The 17033-nt window shown below is 50.0% G+C and overlaps 3 protein-coding genes across 5 annotated transcripts; 2 read left to right on the plus strand and 1 right to left on the minus strand.

Annotated features, from left to right (window-relative positions):
* Nucleotides 1–33: 33 nt before the first annotated feature.
* tmem121b (transmembrane protein 121B) lies at nt 34–1185 on the plus strand. The gene has a single exon (XM_068307567.1). It carries the CDS (start codon nt 34–36, stop codon nt 1183–1185), a length of 1152 nt encoding a protein of 383 aa, XP_068163668.1.
* A 5187-nt stretch (nt 1186–6372) lies between these two features.
* il17ra1a (interleukin 17 receptor A1a) lies at nt 6373–16440 on the minus strand. 3 transcript variants are annotated; one of them, XM_068307356.1, is made up of 11 exons: nt 15930–16440; nt 14966–14990; nt 13972–14118; nt 13763–13887; nt 12358–12484; nt 12060–12107; nt 11855–11997; nt 10227–10301; nt 10069–10138; nt 9322–9441; nt 6373–9235 (listed from the first exon to the last, which is right to left on the minus strand). In XM_068307356.1, exons 1-11 carry the CDS (start codon nt 16023–16025, stop codon nt 7842–7844), a joined length of 2370 nt encoding a protein of 789 aa, XP_068163457.1. In that variant the 5' UTR covers nt 16026–16440; the 3' UTR covers nt 6373–7841. The 3 variants fall into 3 exon arrangements, with proteins under 3 accessions (XP_068163457.1, XP_068163458.1, XP_068163459.1); XM_068307357.1 differs by lacking the exon at nt 14966–14990; XM_068307358.1 differs by lacking the exons at nt 13763–13887; nt 13972–14118; nt 14966–14990.
* Nucleotides 6390–7173, plus strand: LOC137589530 (S-antigen protein-like). The gene is made up of 2 exons (XM_068307359.1): nt 6390–6837; nt 7042–7173. The coding sequence occupies exons 1-2, from the start codon at nt 6390–6392 to the stop codon at nt 7110–7112; spliced, it is 519 nt and encodes a 172-aa protein (XP_068163460.1). The 3' UTR covers nt 7113–7173.
* Nucleotides 16441–17033: the final 593 nt, after the last annotated feature.

The following is a 17033-nucleotide window of genomic DNA, read 5'->3' on the forward strand; positions in this document are numbered from 1 at the left end:
GGGAAGGAAACGGGAGGCGGCCGCACAAATACAATGATCTCACAAACCGACAGCAACAACCAGAAGAACGAGCATCTCCGACCCGAAGCGCGCCTCGGTCCACGCCCCCCCGTGTCTTCACCGGAATCCGGTCGGCTGAGTGGGAGGCGCGACACACAGACGAGCGGCAGCATCATCCCAGAGGAGCGCGGCAGCATCCAGCCCCTGGTGACCGCCGCCTCCATCATGACGTCGGGGGAGTTCGTCCAGAGCAGCCCGCTGCTGGCGCGCACGTCCACGCGCGGCGCGCTCTACAAGGCGCTCTGCTTCCTGCTCCTCATCCTCCAGGGCGGCGTCCTGGACTTCTACCTCATCATCTTCACCGACCTGTACTGGTGCTCGTGGATCGCCACAGATTTGGTGGTCATCTCCGGGTGGGGCATTTTCTTCATGAAGAACGCACGCAGCAAGCGGGAGCGCGCCTGCGGCTTCCACCAGAAAAGCTCCATCTTCGGCTGCACCCTGGGAGAGTTCACCTACGCCTACCTGGCCTGGCTCATCTACGTCATCGCCTGCACGCCGAAGGTGGTGCTGATCCTGGAGACGTCCATCCTGGAGCTGATCGTGCTGAAGGTGCCGTGCGGCATCACGGGCTTCAAGATTGTCGTGACGCTGTCGGCGCCGCTCCTCTTTTGCCTCATCAACGCCATCGTGGAGGATCTGAGCGGCGCGACGCGGCACCACGCCCACAGCTGCTTCCTGGGCACCTGCGTGGACCTGCTGGACGGCTTCACGCTGCTGGAGCTGCTGCTGAAGAACGACATCCCCACCCGGTACCTCCGGTACACCGTCATCTCCGCCTACTTCGTGGCGTTGGCGGTGCCGGTGGTCTGGCTGTACGAGCTGATGGCGTCGGAGCTGCGCTGGTGGCCGTGGGTCCGGTTCTGCTCGGGCCTGCTGGTCAACGCCCCCCTGCTGGTGGTCCGGTGCTTCCAGGTGTACGTCTACCAGGCTCCGGTGTCGGTGTTCATGTTCAAGAACATCTTCTTCCTGGGCTGTGGGCTCCTGGAGCTGCTGGAGCGCTGCGCCGCGGCACGTGGGGCGCGGAAGCGGACCGGCAACCCGGCCCAGTTCTCCCACTGCGTGTCCGAGAACGACATGTGTCCCCACGGGTACGTCAACACCCTGGCCGTCACCCAGTCCTAGAACCCGGCCCCAACGGAGATCAACGGAGCAGCGGGGGACACAGTGGCAATGAGGAGTTAGACGTTACCTCCACCTTCATCACGAGGACGATGACTGAAGTAATCTGGAATAACAACACAAATCTAGCACAAAGTCCCAGCATGCATCACTGCAAAAATCAGTTACGGGAAATAAAAAGAGGCCATTGAAGAAGATTAAGAAGAAAAAACAAAATGAAAATGAGTGAAAACTTCTTGACATAACTCTTGTTTCTGCGTCGTAAACCTACGTAGTAAATAACAAATAACCTACATGGTAAATTAATGACTTTGTGTGATGACATCACATATGCGTCTTTCTGGTTTCAAGATAATGAGAAACCCTCAAAGTCATTAATTTACCACATGGGTTAATTGTTATTTACTACGTAGATTTACTATGCAGAAACAAGAGTTATGTCAAGAAGTTTTCACTCATTTTCATTATGTATATTAGTGTACAGGAACATCTGTACCCAGTATGGACTAGAAGAACCCAAATCCCAATGGGACATACCACCGAAGGTGGTTGAGAACGGCAAGGCTAAGATCCTGTGGGACTTCAGCTTCCAGACCGACAAACAGCTACTGGCTAACAAACCGGACATTGTGGTGATGGACAAAGAGCAGAAGAGAGCAGTGGTGATAGATGTGGAGATTCCAGCTGACGCCAACATCAGGAAGAAGGAACACGAAAAGATTGAGAAGTATCAAGGGTTGAAAGAACAGCTGGAACAGATGTGGAAGGTTAAGGTTAACGTGGTCCCCGTGGTAGTAGGAGCACTTGGGGCAGTGACCCCCAAACTGGAAGAGTGGCTCCAGCAGATTCCTGGAACAACATCTGAAGCCTCAGTCCAGAAGAGCGCAGTCCTAGGAACAGCTAAGATACTGACAGAACCCTCAGACTCCCAGGGGTCTGGTAGAGGACCCGAGCTGGAGGATGACACACAGATACCACCCCACAAGGGTGAGAGGGACATTTTTTTTATATATACACAGACTACACAGCTGCAGTGTTCACCTACCTGAACCCGAGGCCCCGGGGCCCCTACTGGCAGCCCTTTAGAGACGCCCTGTGGCCTGATCCATACAGTAGGGGCCCTCACCAAACGAATCCCTATAGAACCACCAACAGTGTAGGGGCCCCCCTTTATGATCCTGCTGTGGTCAACCTGTGGCCCCGCTGGGATTACGGCGTCACATGATTTCATCGGTCTACATGAACGCTTCTTCAGAGCGGTAGGTTCTGTAGTCAGATGTCCAAACCAGGGGGGGGCAACAGCTGTGTGGCGGCGTCACCTGTCCCGCTGCAATGCCTGGATTCAGGTGCGACTATCACACAACCCTTGCAGCGCCCCAAAAACCAATTTCAGCACCCTGGACCTCACTTGACCTACTAGACCTCACTGGACCTCATCGACCTACTGGTCCTCACTGGTCCTACTGGACCTGCTGGACCTCACTGGACCTACTGGTCCTCACTTGACCTCACTGGACACGGGTCCCGTCTGCGTTTGGACACAATCTGGGGACTCAGCTGGACTAGTGGTGTGGTCTGCAGCTGATGGTGGTGTGTGTTGGTGTGTTTGTGTGTCCTGTGTGGTTTTCTAGGCTCTATAGAGACAGTAAGTTGGTGTCACGGGTGAAACGTCTGCGTCACCGCTGCCTCATCACTGCTTCACCAATGCCTTATTGCTGCTTTACCACTGCCTTATCGCTGCTCCACCGCTGCTTCACCGCTGCTTCACCGCTGCCTCACCGCTGCCTCACCACTGCCTCACCACTGCCTCACCACTGCTTCACCGCTCTGTCATGTCTGGATCAGGTTACTGGTCAAAGTACACACTTACATCTATTATTAGAAGTGTTAAGACTAGGGCGGGGCAACTACACAATCTGTCAGCTGACACTTTTTTTAATCAGATCTTCCACGTCACTCAGATATTTCATATACAGGTGAACCTCCATATGGGAGCTGCTCCACCTACCAGCTATTGGAGACACAAGTCGTCACTCTGTCCATATTTGCTTTCAACAAACGAGTGAAAATTCAAGATACGAGCTGTGCTTCAGGAACTAAACACCACTGGTCGGTGGATGGATACATCAGCTGAGAACGGATCTCGTTCTTTACCACGTGTTGGTGGATGGATACAACATCAGCTGAGGCTGTATCTCGTTCTTTACCACGTGTTGTGTGATGGATACAACATCAGCTGAGGCTGTATCTCGTTCTTTACCACGTGTTGTGTGATGGATACAACATCAGCTGAGACTGGATCTCGTTCTTTACCACGTGTTGTGTGGTGGATACAACATCAGCTGAGACTGGATCTCGTTCTTTACCACGTGTTGTGTGATGGATACAACATCAGCTGAGACTGTATCTCGTTCTTTACCAGGTGTTGTGTGGTGGATACAACATCAGCTGAGACTGGATCTCGTTCTTTACCACGTGTTGTGTGATGGATACGACATCAGTGAGAACATATCTCGTTCTTTACCATGTGTTGGTGGGTGGATACGACATCAGTGAGACCGGATCTCGTTCTTTACCACGTGTTGGTGGATGGATACGACATCAGTGAGACCGGATCTCGTTCTTTACCACGTGTTGGTGGATGGATACGACATCAGTGAGACCGGATCTCGTTCTTTACCACGTGTTGGTGGGTGGATATGACATCACTGAGACCGGATCTCGTTCTTTACCACGTGTTGGTGGATGGATACGACACCAGTGAGACCGGATCTCGTTCTTTACCACGTGTTGGTGGGTGGATATAACATCAGTGAGACCGGATCTCGTTCTTTACCACGTGTTGGTGGGTGGATATAACATCAGTGAGACCGGATCTCGTTCTTTACCACGTGTTGGTGGGTGGATATAACATCAGTGAGACCGGATCTCGTTCTTTACCATGTGTTGGTGGGTGGATATAACATCAGTGAGACCGGATCTCGTTCTTTACCATGTGTTGGTGGATGGATACAACATCAGTGAGACCGGATCTCGAGCTTGTAAGTGGAGTCAACACGTAACTTGTGTTCTCATAACTTTTGCGTTTCTTTTCATTCTTTATAATTTTTTACGTAACTTACACTGTGTATATAGTTAATTATACACAGGTAAAGTCTGCATGTCTATTGGTTGATAAAATTACGTTCTTTTTTATAATTTAGGGGTTTGAGTATGTTTTAACGGATGGCAGGGATTAAAATGACTAGTTATAGGTACCAGTAGTGAGTAGTCAGTACCAGAGTTGAGTGGTATTAACCGTTCGTTAACCCACCTCAAACTGAAGGCCTTGGGGCCAAATGTGGCCCGCCACATCATTTTTATGTGGTTCCATGAGAACATAACTAGGTCAAAAGTGTGCTCTGACCAAAAACTACATTTTCCACAATGCAGTAATTCAGCCCATTTTAACTTTGACAAAAACATTTTGAACAAAGTTAATGTCCTAACTTGTGTTTTATGTTATTTTTCTTTATTCACTTAAATAGTATGATCCTTGATTGATGGAGCTGTAATATTTGAAACCTGAATAAGTAATAAACACAATTATATAACATTAAAGGGACAGTAAAGTTAATTTTAAGTGACAAATATGTTATTCATCATTACAAAAAATAGAAGAAAAAATAAGTTTTATATGTGTAGCATCCTCCCTTTGGTCAGAAAAGCTTAAAATCTGCTCAGCAGCAACTTCCGCATCCAGTGGTCACGTGGGCGTCATACGTCACTGGGGCCAAACATAGCTTAGCAGCCATAAGAAACAATGCAATTCTAGATGCGATTAACTCAATAAATATGGTTACCTGCGCGGTGAACGGTTGTGTTCATTAGAACATGAAGAAAACACAAAGACAAGGACCTGTCGTTCTTTAGAATAACTTCTGAGAAGATAGGAAGGAGATGGAGAGCAGGAGAAACCGGGTCAACATGACCCAGGACCCCAGGATCTTCATGAACACTTTACCTCAGAGGATTTCAGAGAGATTTGAAGGTAAGATTTTTTCAGACAACCCATAGTATTTATTCTGAATTCCAAAGGTTTAGTGGATAATTAATTCATGTCTAAAGTGATTGACAGGTGATTTTACTGAAGATCTGACACTAAATAAAACATACAAGCATCATGTCAGGCCCTGGTCCTGATACATTAGTAAATATAAGACATATTAATATAGAGTTGTTATTAATTCAACACAGTCCAACAGTAACAAATGGTGGTTAGCTTAATGCTAACATAATATGGAAAATCCCATTGACGGGCTAGCGCATGAGCTAATACTTATTTTACACCATAATTTTGAAAATAAATTCTTTAAAAATCAGACAATGTGATTTTTCTGGATTATTTTCTCATTCTGCCTCTCATAGTTGAGGTGTACCTGCGATGACATCTCTCATCTCATCAAGTGGGAGAACGTGCACAATTGGTGGCTGACTAAATACTTTTCCCCCCTCTCTACGTGTGCCTGGAGATGATGGTGGATGAAGAAGAGTGCTGACTCAGGGTGAGGAACCTGTAGATGGTCTGAACATGATCTCCACACATTTATGTCCAGGAGCGTTTCATTTGTGCAATGAACAGGGGGAGAGGCCCCTGCAACTGACCAATCACAGGAAGCCGGCCTGCAGCTGATCTCACTTTCACCTTTGACCTCCAGCCATCATGTCTGCCTGTTAGCTTCACACTATTCTTCATTTTGGTGAAGGAGGATGATGAAGAGGAGGAGGACTCACGATCCAGAGCAGCTGGACTGACGGACGCTTCCTACGGTGAAGTAGATCAGGGTAGAGCAGCCATCGCTGTGGTGGTGGTGGGGGGGGGGTCCGGTGTCAAAGACTGAACCACAGACAATCAGAGGAAGATGAGTGGCCCCAAGTTGATGTCATAGTTGACCCGTGCACCACTCATGTCTAAACAGTGGAGTCTATACGTGCTGTGAGTTTGTCTATCTTGGAGCATCTCGTGTTCTTTAGCTGGTAAAACCCACCAACGTGGACTTCAGACCCAGGTCAGATCAGTCCCCAACGTGTTCTGCTGTACAAAAACATGTTTGTTTGTGTTGACATACACAAATAGACGTGTTTGTGTATAACAAACATGTCTTTTTTAATATGGTTGTGAAAAAGACGACCAGCGATGGACGTCCTTGGTGCACCAACGGGAGGCCATGTTGGTCCACCAACGGGAGGCCATGTCGGTGCACCAACAGGAGGCCATGTCGGTGCACCAACGGGAGGCCATGTCGGTGCACCAACAGGAGGCCATGTCGGTGCACCAACAGGAGGCCATGTCGGTGCACCAACGGGAGGCCATGTCGGTCCACCAACGGGAGGCCATGTCGGTGCACCAACGGGAGGCCATGTCGTGCACCAACGGGAGGCCATGTCGGTGCACCAACGGGAGGCCATGTCGGTGCACCAACGGGAGGCCATGTCGGTCCACCAACGGGAGGCCATGTCGGTGCACCAACGGGAGGCCATGTTGGTCCACCAACGGGAGGCCATGTCGGTGCACCAACGGGAGGCCATGTTGGTCCACCAACGGGAGGCCATGTCGGTGCACCAACGGGAGGCCATGTCGGTGCACCAACGGGAGGCCATGTCGGTGCTGCAGCGGTGTGTGTGTGTGTGTGTGTGCTGTTGTCTCTACTGTTGTGCTGACAGCAGCTTCTGTTATGTCATTGCTTCTCCTATCTTGCCAAAGTATCTAAATGTTCTATTTTATATTGTTTTGTATCATTTCCTGGTGCCAATAATCTACTCAAGCCTTTGTGACGTGAATCTGCTGCACATGAAACTTGATTCTGGTTTATCTTTCAGCTGCACACAGAAGTAACGACACTACGACTATCGAGGCCTTCGAGGACGAGGGGAAGTTTTTCTCAAGCTAACGACTTGAAGGGACTTTATTCATGCAAAGTTACAGAGGACTGTACCTGTCGTGTGTGTGTAATCTGGATTGATATAATCCGGTGTGTGTAATCTGGATTGATATAATCCGGTGTGTGTAATCTGGATTGATATAATCCGGTGTGTGTAATCTGGATTGATATAATCCGGTGTGTGTATTCTAGATGTAAGTCACAACATTCTGTGATAGGGACGTGAAATAAACCTGAGGAACATGTTGTACAATGATTCTTCCAGACGGATCCTGTTTTGTTAAAAACTGGTTTTAAACAACGAGGACGTCAAATCTGTGACGAACACTATTGGTTCATTCAGACGGTGATCAACATGTTTACGTCGTTACATGTACAAACTGGGTTTCTGACCAGTATCAAGAAAAGTTTATGGATTTCAATTCTTATCCAACTAAACTGAGTTCAAATCCAGCCCCCCCCCCCCTCAGCAGAGGGTCCTGCAGCAGGTTTCCTGGTCCACATCCAGGAACCCTGATCCGACTAGGATACAACAGAGCGGACGGACTTGTCCAGACGTCCCTGCTCCAGCCACACCTGTGTCCCACAAAGGTCTGACCTGTTGGTTCTGGTCCAAACCACATACTGATGAGTCAGCAGCTCTTTGACAATGGGGGTCCACATCGGGGGCCACAGATGTATTGTGGCTGCTGCAGGTGGAAGGACCTGTGGCTCCTGGGGGCCGTCCGGCGGACAGCATCAGTTCCCTTCAGGACCAGGGCCGTGTGTGAGGCTCCTCTGGAGCAGCTGGTCCTGCAGCCGCCTGAGGGCCCCCAGCGGGTCCTCTTTGTCGGGGAGGGCTGTCTGGGAGGAGGTCCTGGAGATGTAACCCTGGTCGCTGCTCTGGCCCCGGTCCCTGGGCTCCTCCTCAAACTCCTCTGGCACCGCAGGCTGTTGGAGGGGGGCCTCGGCTGACGGGTACCCCCACTGCATGCTGGTGCCTGAACAACCTGGGGGGTTCGGGTCCAGGTGGCTCCCCTCTGGGGGAGGGCGATGGCTCCCGGGGAGGAGGGAACACTCTTCATCGTCCTCATTAACGGAGAACCAGGTCTGTCTCGGTGGGGGGGGCATGTCCAACATCGGCTCAAGGACGAGGACGGACTCCTGACTGGGGCTGTGATCCGTCAACACCTCCACCAGGCGTGAAGGGTGTCTGTGGGCGGGGTTCACCACTGGGGTCAGTTCTGCCACTGACGGCAGCTGGAGCTCAGAGGGGGGTTCAGGGGTGAGGACTAGAACGCTGCTGGGGTGTTCACTGACGTCCACCTGGTGGATGCAGACCGGGGGCCCGGCTCTGACCACAGGGATACACTCCAGGACTGGGGGTACCTGCAGTTGCTCCAGGAGGTGGTGGGCCTCCGCAGTGACCCCCTCCTCCTCTTCATCGTCCACACACTCCTTCTCAAACCAGTCGGGGTGCTCCAGCTGGTAGGCCTGGAAGTCTTCGATGGCGTTCCTGAGGGCCATCCCTGAGGGGCAGGAGGCGTACTCGTCTCTACCGATGCCCTCTACGTGGTTGACCTGACCCGGCTGGTACTTCTCCATGTCCAGGATGCGGAAGTACAGCTCTTCAAAATGCTTCATCAGCTTGTATTTGACCGCGATGTCGAAAACCGAGGGCACGTCCTGCTCGCTGCTGATGTCATCGAAGTAGGCCACCAGGTACTTTCCCAGCATGCCTGCCTGGTGCATGTCTGGCAGGAAGAGGTTGAGGAAGGGAGTGAGGATGTCATCAGTGGGGGACAGCAGGTCCTCCCTCAGCGTCATCTGGCGCTGTCCACACATGGCCCCCCATTTGGCCTGAACGCCTCGGGAGCACAGAACCAGGATTTTGTCAAAAGGGCTTTTCAGCTGCTGGCGCTGCCACTCCAGCCACCGCAGGCGGCCCACCATGCCCACCGTGGTCGAGTCCAGCAGGTCCACCAACACCTTGATGCCACACTTGATCTGGAGGAAGGCGCAGAGCTTGAGCACGATGTCCCTGTAGAGGCGGTGGTCCTGCGAGTAGACCACCAACACGGTGGGGGGCTGGTGGAGCTGCTGCTGCCAAGTCTGCTCACGCCCTGCTGGAGTCGCAGGAGCACCAGGTTTACCTGGAAGGTGGGGCAGAGTGTCATCAGCACACTGCACACAACCAGTGATGAGATTAGATGGAAAGGAACGTGAAGGAGTCACTGACCGGGCTTCCTGCAGAGGAAATACAGCAGAACTGCCACCAGTGCACACAGAAACACCATGCCCAGGGTAACAGCTGTACCCACAGGGGTATCTGAGGAACCTGGGGCATCTGTGGGTATTACTGCAGGAATCAAACAGAGTGGAATGATGAACAGCACAGACATGACATCAGGAGCTTGTTCCAGACCCAGAGCCCCAATCCCCCCCCACCTGGAGCAGACTGGGCTGAAGAACACAGGTCTACCTCAGATGCAAGTCAAAAAGGTAATTAACCAGTCCCAGTTCTGTAATGAACTAATAACACTTGGTTAATATTAATCTATTTAGGCTGAGAAACCATTGCATTTTATTTTTTAATATAGTACAGAAAAAACATCTCTGTCTTGTCTTCAGCTGCTTTTGCCTCATTGTGGGTCACGGGGGTTGCTACAGGGTAGTAATATGATATTATACCAGCAGGACCCCGTGGAAATTCCACGATAAAACAATAATATCAGACTTCATACCAAACACATGATTCCAGTCTGTGGTGGAGACGTAAAGTGGAGTAAAACGACGTAAATCTGATTTTAATTTTTCCATGTATTTTTGTAAAAACAGACGTCTAATGGAGAACGACGTGACCCCAGATGGCGTACAAACCACCGACCTTCTGCAGCCTAACGCTACCGTGCTGTGACACCGGAGGGCGCTACGGTCAGTCACTCTCCAGCACTGGCGGAACACTGACGTTCTCGTGTCCACATACCGTGACAGATATTACGCGTCGTCCTCCGGCGGGTGCAGTCCTGACCACACTGAGGGAACAGAGGTTTGATCTGCAGGGAGAACAGCCGTTCAGTCCGACATGAAGACGACCAGAGACAGACAGACAGACACGACTCAGAACACATTCAGTCCATCTACCTCCACATCAAACTGGCAGCAGGAGCTGGGCCATTGGTCGAGGCTGAAGGCGACGCTGAGCTGCGTCTGATTGGTCTGGAGAAGAAACCACTTCATGTTTATCACATTAATATTCATTAACATGTGTTGTATGTTATATCTGTAATATTAATATTACAGCATGTTAAGAGTATTTAGAGAACACATGGATGAAATGGTTCCTTCACATGTTCTGGTAGAACTGAACACGCCTGCCTTAACTCTCAGACCCCTGACATATTTTGGTCGTTTTTTGGTACCTCTGATATTTGTCTCTATAAACCACATTAAAATGATTTAACAAACCCATTCTTGGTCTGTTTACCTCCAGCACAACTTCAGCTACATGAAGACAAAGTTATTATTTCCTATAACTTACTATATCTGCGGTGCACTAGCATCACGCCATACGCCAGCTGGAATAGGCTCCAGCTCCCCGTGACCCGCGCAAGCGGATGAAGCGAGTAGGAAGATGAATGAATGAATGAACTTACTACATTGACATATTTGGGCAAAACAGACACACACAGCCAAATTTGAAAATGGGAAAATTGTATTTTATTGCACATAAAAACCACCAACATGCTCATCGAATTGATTTTGCCATAGGCTTTTTAAGTGAAATGCACAAATCGCGAGACATGTTTGTGTCACATGACAAAATGCATGAATCACGAGACATGTTCATATCACGTGAATAAATGCATCATGCTTGTACGATGGACAGGAACACGGCGCCTGTCGTCTGACGATTAGGAGCCGTTTGAACCGCTTGTCTTAGATCAAATGTAAACGATCATATCTCCGGTGTTCCGTCATCAATAAAAACCATGATCAATAAAAACAGGAAGACAGTTTCACATCTATACCGTCACGTAAACATGAACACAGCAATCCACGTGACAGACTTTATGTGATCTGAACGTGGGGTTCATGGTAAGGGTTAAAACATCATCCATTAATTCAGCAGCACAAACTGGACCTTTGAGCTGTGTCCACTGGACCATGAAAACAACCAAACGGGTCATGACTGAGCTCCTCCTGCTACGTGAACCTGGTCTGGACTGCGTCTGTACAAACTGCTGGTGCTCCTGTGTGAACAGGCTGCAGTGATGATGTCAACAACAACCAGAAGCAGTGGATTCTGGCTGTGATCCCAGATGAAGTTTAACTGTCGTGGCAATCTGACCTCTACGGCTTCTTTAGCGACGGTCACACAGGATATGCTTCGTGTGTGTCCTGGTACACAAGGAATGTAAGCTTTATAAAGTCTGCTCTTTCCTCACTAATCTCACAAAGGAGAAAGTCCTCATCAGTTTGGAGTTGTTCTAACAGCTCCGGAAATAGATCTGTTAGAAAAAGTACACAGCACGTCGTATGTTCTGTACAGAACTGAATACTGTATGTTCACTCTGTCTGGTTAATAAACCCAGAATCTACCGCTAACATCCTATAGACAGCGTAGGCCTACAGCTTCCTGCATCAGAGACAACGTGGCGAAACCACATGAAGGTACAAAACACAGGATGTATGAAGCCCAGAGTCACGCAGCGTTGAAAACAGCCCTCACCACCTTCACCAGACTAAACACACGGGCTTGCATGTCTCACCTTGTATGTGTGGGTAACGTGATGGATGGCGAGGCAGCTGACGATGACTATGTACTCCTCACACAGCGGGTCAGGACTGAAGCCAACATCCAGCGCCGATCCCCCACCGACGACCAGGCTGATGTTGGGCTGCCACAGACTTCCTGCAGGCAGCAGCCGTTAGAACGGGTTCAGAGGATTCATAGTCTGATTATCCAGGACTCACCCCTCTCTTTGCAGAACTGGGTCCACTGCATACTGGCATTGTCACAACCTGCATGAACCACAATCAGACAACTCCTTAAAGGAGGAAACAAGACGAAGGCTCAACTACACCTCAAAACACAGGAAATGGGATGGAAGGAGAGGACAGCAGGCGCTCTGGACTGACCAACAACCATGAGGTGAAATTTTCGCCTGCACAGCGGGACAACAGCAGCGCAAGTGGGCGGAGAAAATATACACACACGCACACACACACACACACACACACACATACACGTATATACATGAGTCTAACTCACCAGCAACAATGACATCGGTGCTGACATCATAGCTGCTGTGGCCCATCTCTGGTTTGGGGATGTTGAAGACAGAGACCCGGTACAGCTGACCAGGGTCCAACACGATCATGTCAGCCAAGAACGACCACTGCAAACAAAAAACATCCGTCAGGAAAACAAACATCTGTCAGGAAAACAAACATCCGTCAGGAAAACAAACATCTGTCAGGAAAACAAACATCTGTCAGGAAAACAAACATCTGTCAGGAAAACAAACATCTGTCAGGAAAACAAAACATCTGTCAGGCAAACAAACATCTGTCAGGAAAACAAACATCTGTCAGGAAAACAAAAACATCTGTCAGGAAAACAAACATCTGTCAGGAAAACAAACATCCGTCAGGAAAACAAACATCTGTCAGGAAAACAAACATCTGTCAGGAAAACAAACATCTGTCAGGAAAACAAACATCTGTCAGGATAACAAACATCTGTCAGGAAAACAAACATCTGTCAGGAAAACAAACATCTGTCAGGAAAACAAAACATCTGTCAGGAAAACAAACATCTGTCAGGAAAACAAACATCTGTCAGGAAAACAAACATCTGTCAGAATAACAAACATCTGTCAGGAAAACAAAACATCTGTCAGAATAACAAACATCTGTCAGGAAAACAAACATCTGTCAGGAAAACAAACATCTGTCAGGCAAACACAAAGACAACTGCCACCGCTGGGCTCTGCAGCTGCTGCTGCATGTGGAACGTAGGACTGGGGAGCCACCTCAGAACTTGTGTCTTCTGATACATCTTTCCATGTCCTCTAGACAAACATCGACACCATCAATCCACTTGAGGGGATCTGATTTGAGAATTCAGTGGTGTGAAGCAGCATCGGCCCACGTGTCGGCTGTCTACTGCTGCTCATCACACAGCATGGACACTATCACACACTGAGGGGAGTTTAGCAGTCCATGTCACTCACACAGTTCTAGGAACTATGGCATAGATGGTGTGGGTGTTGTCCACTTACCAGAAGGTCAGTGGTTCCAGACCCTGTCCCTCAGCCTACATGCTGATGTATTCTCCGGTGAGACACTTAGCCCCAAATTGCTCCTGGGGGCCATAAGGGCCATCCCCTGCTCAGGGTGGGCTTAATGACAAAAAACTGGCCCCATTCCACACAGGAAGTCAACGCACTACATGTTGAAAAGGCTTCATGTTCAGGAACATTTGGACCAGTGTTCATTTGATTTGTTCTCATCTCTCCACCACTTTCATAGGATCGATCCAGACTTGTGTCAACCCACAGGTGACCTTTCCACTACAGTTGGGTATTTGGTGAAACTAGTGAACTGCCATCCCAGGGAACCACACACTATTTGTACGGAACATCTACGTTGAGCGTTGTTGTTGTGAGCCTCACCTTTTCCCCTGACGGACTTCTCATGGTGTGGAACTTGTCCTTGAACGAGTATCGAACACAAATGTTCTGGTTGGTGGACATCACCAGAACATGAAGCTCAGTAGCGTTCAGGTAGCTGATGCTGCCTGAGGAGCAGAGCACACGGGTCACTTCCTGTCTTCACTCCCACAGTCCTATGGGACCTTCATGTGGGTGAGCTTCTGACTCACCGTCATCCTTTATCTTCCAGCTGGCGACCAGCACAGGCTGCAGGAGGCCTCTGTGGTCAGGCCTGGTGCCCACAGACGCCTGGAGCGCCTCTGGACCGCTGGGAGTGTACCTGTTAGCGTCCAGCCAGCCGCTGTCCATACAGTTACCTACACAATACAAACACACACTATCAAACACTGACCCAACTCGAGCAGATACAACAGGCTGCTTTAAGTCTCTACACATGAACAGGTATCAAATCAGTGTCACCAACCACTCCCTCAGTGTGTGTGTGTGTGTGTGTGTGTGTGTGTGTGTGTGTGTGTGTGTGTGTGTGTGTGTGTGTGTGTGTGTGTGTGTGTGTGTGTGTGTGTGTAAGAGAGAGAGTCATAAAAGCCACTCTGATGAAAAGCACAAGAGTGACAGGAAGCAAAAACACTCCACTAGTGACTGAGTGAAATCCCCTGCAGCAGAATCCACCAGTGGGTGTCTGTCTGAGGTATTTATAACCTCCCCAGCCCTGAGAAGAGCAGGTCCTTCTACTTCCCCGTCTGTGACACTGGGCCTGGATAATAATTCCTCTTCTTAACATTAGTTATTTTATTTCCTGGACACTAGTAGTTCTTATATATTCTGTCTCTACACACATCAGAACCATCAATATCCGGACATGAACACAATCTCATCTTTTTGGTTCCATTCCCACCACACGGGTGTGAACCCAGACTGACTCAATGTGCTTTAACCTCACACTTTCACCTTTAATTTAGGGGTATATACACCCAAATCAGGTGAATGGTGTAGCATTACAATGGTTTCTATGTGCACTGCCCACTTTATTAAGGGGCCAAAAGTAATGGGACAATCAACTCCACCCTGTCTCATGGACAGGTGTGGGCTGATCCCTCAAATAGGAACTGGATCAGGTCCAGATCTGTCAAGTACTGCTAAAACCTCAAAGTGTAATTCATCCAACAAAGCAGAGCCCAGAGCAGAAGCAGTGACTGTACTCACTAGTGGTGACGGAACACGCCAGACCCTGTGCACGAGAAGAAACACAAGGTTAGAGTCACGGCAATGTTATCCCCGAGTCACAAGGAACACACAGCTTTACACCCGTTACACAGTGTGTGACCAACAGCCGCTGGGCGGTTATAACACAATATAATCACTGTTATAACAATTGTTATCACACCATATAATCACTGTTATCACACCATATAATCACTGTTATAACAATTGTTATCACACCATATAATCACTGTTATAACAATTGTTATCACACCATATAATCACTGTTATCACACCATATAATCACTGTTATAACAATTGTTATCACACCATATAATCACTGTTATAACAATTGTTATCACACCATATAATCACTGTTATCACACCATATAATCACTGTTATCACACCATATAATCACTGTTATCACACCATATAATCACTGTTATCACACCATATAATCACTGTTATCACACCATATAATCACTGTTACCACACCATATAATCACTGCTATCACACATATACGTCCGGTCGACTCCAGTTTGGTTTTCTTTATGGTCACTTCAGAAAATCCCACTTCACGGAGACAGGAGGTTGGAATGGAAGCAGGGATTAAGATACTTTTAGGGTCTCAGGATAATCTGCCTTGACTTTAATCCAGAACACTGGGGCAGTTGTGGGCGCTTCATTTAGGGGTAACTGCTGGTAACCTGTCACGTGACCCAGACCTGTCAAGCGGGACGGATGCACGCATGTCTGTGCGTCATTCCGCACAGACGTCACTTTTCAAAATAAAACATCCTTCAGAGTCCGAAATAAATCAAACGGAAGTAATGTAAATGATTTTGTCTTACAGTGTGGACCGGTACCAAATGACCCACGGACCGGTACCGGTCCGCGGCCCGGGGGTTGGGGACCACTGCTGTAGAAAAATCACTGGTGCCCACCCACTGCCGGTGTTTTCTCACCTCCTGAGAGCAGCTGACAGGCGGCCACGACAGAATCCTCACGGCGTGGGACGCGGACACGCACATCAACACCACGACCGTCACGGGAAGGGCCATGGTACCGGCCGGGTCACACGGGGTCGGTCCGGGTCACCCTGGATCACACGGGCTCAGTTCGGGTCGGCCCGGTTCAGTCTGATCAATAACCGATCTGCAGTCGAACCAAAACAAGCCTGGTTTCATGAAGACTTCCGCCTCTCGGGAAAGTACCTGAGCAGTTTGCAGGAAGCACCTTGCGCTGCGTTCAGGGGCCCTCGGACAACACAAGGTCGTTGTGGAATCATTTTACTACACAATGTTCGTGAAGTCGTGTAAACCCACAGGTCACAGTAACCGGAAGTGTCACCAACTCAAATGAAGATGTCCCACAACAAAACAAAGGGGGGCTGATCCCTGGAGCATCACAGTGACGTCACCAGATCAACGTCGTTCTGACTGTTCCTGCAGGCAGTGAACCTAACATGACGACACGTTCAGGTTCCCTCTCACCAGCGCTTCTCAGTTGTTTTGTGTTGATGGGCGCCCACCGGGCCCCTCATGGCCCCCACCGGGCCCCTCATGGCCCCCACCGGGCCCCTCATGGCCCCCACCGGGCCCCTCATGGCCCCCACAGGGCACCTCATGGCCCCCACCGGGCCCCTCATGGCCCCCACCGGGCCCCTCATGGCCCCCACCGGGCCCCTCATGGCCCCCACCGGGCCCCTCATGGCCCCCACCGGGCCCCTCATGGCCTACACAGGGCACCTCATGGCCCCCACCGGGCCCCTCATGGCCCCCACCGGGCCCCTCATGGCCCCCACCGGGCCCCTCATGACGCCCACCGGGCACCTCATGGCCTACACAGGGCACCTCATGGCCCCCACAGGGCCCCTCATGACGCCCACCGGGCACCTCATGGCCCCCACCGGGCCCCTCATGGTCCCCACCGGGCCCCTCATGGCCCCCACAGGGCCCCTAATGGGTCCCGGTGGGGGCCCCGCTCTTGAGAATCTCTGGCTCAGAGGAACGTTTCTGTTTCTACTCGACGACATCTCTCTGCTCTGGATTCCCGGTAGAGAAGCTCCA

The sequence above is a fragment of the Antennarius striatus genome, chromosome 22 (assembly GCF_040054535.1).
Source record: "Antennarius striatus isolate MH-2024 chromosome 22, ASM4005453v1, whole genome shotgun sequence".
In the NCBI taxonomy this organism is placed as follows: Eukaryota; Metazoa; Chordata; class Actinopteri; order Lophiiformes; family Antennariidae; genus Antennarius; species Antennarius striatus.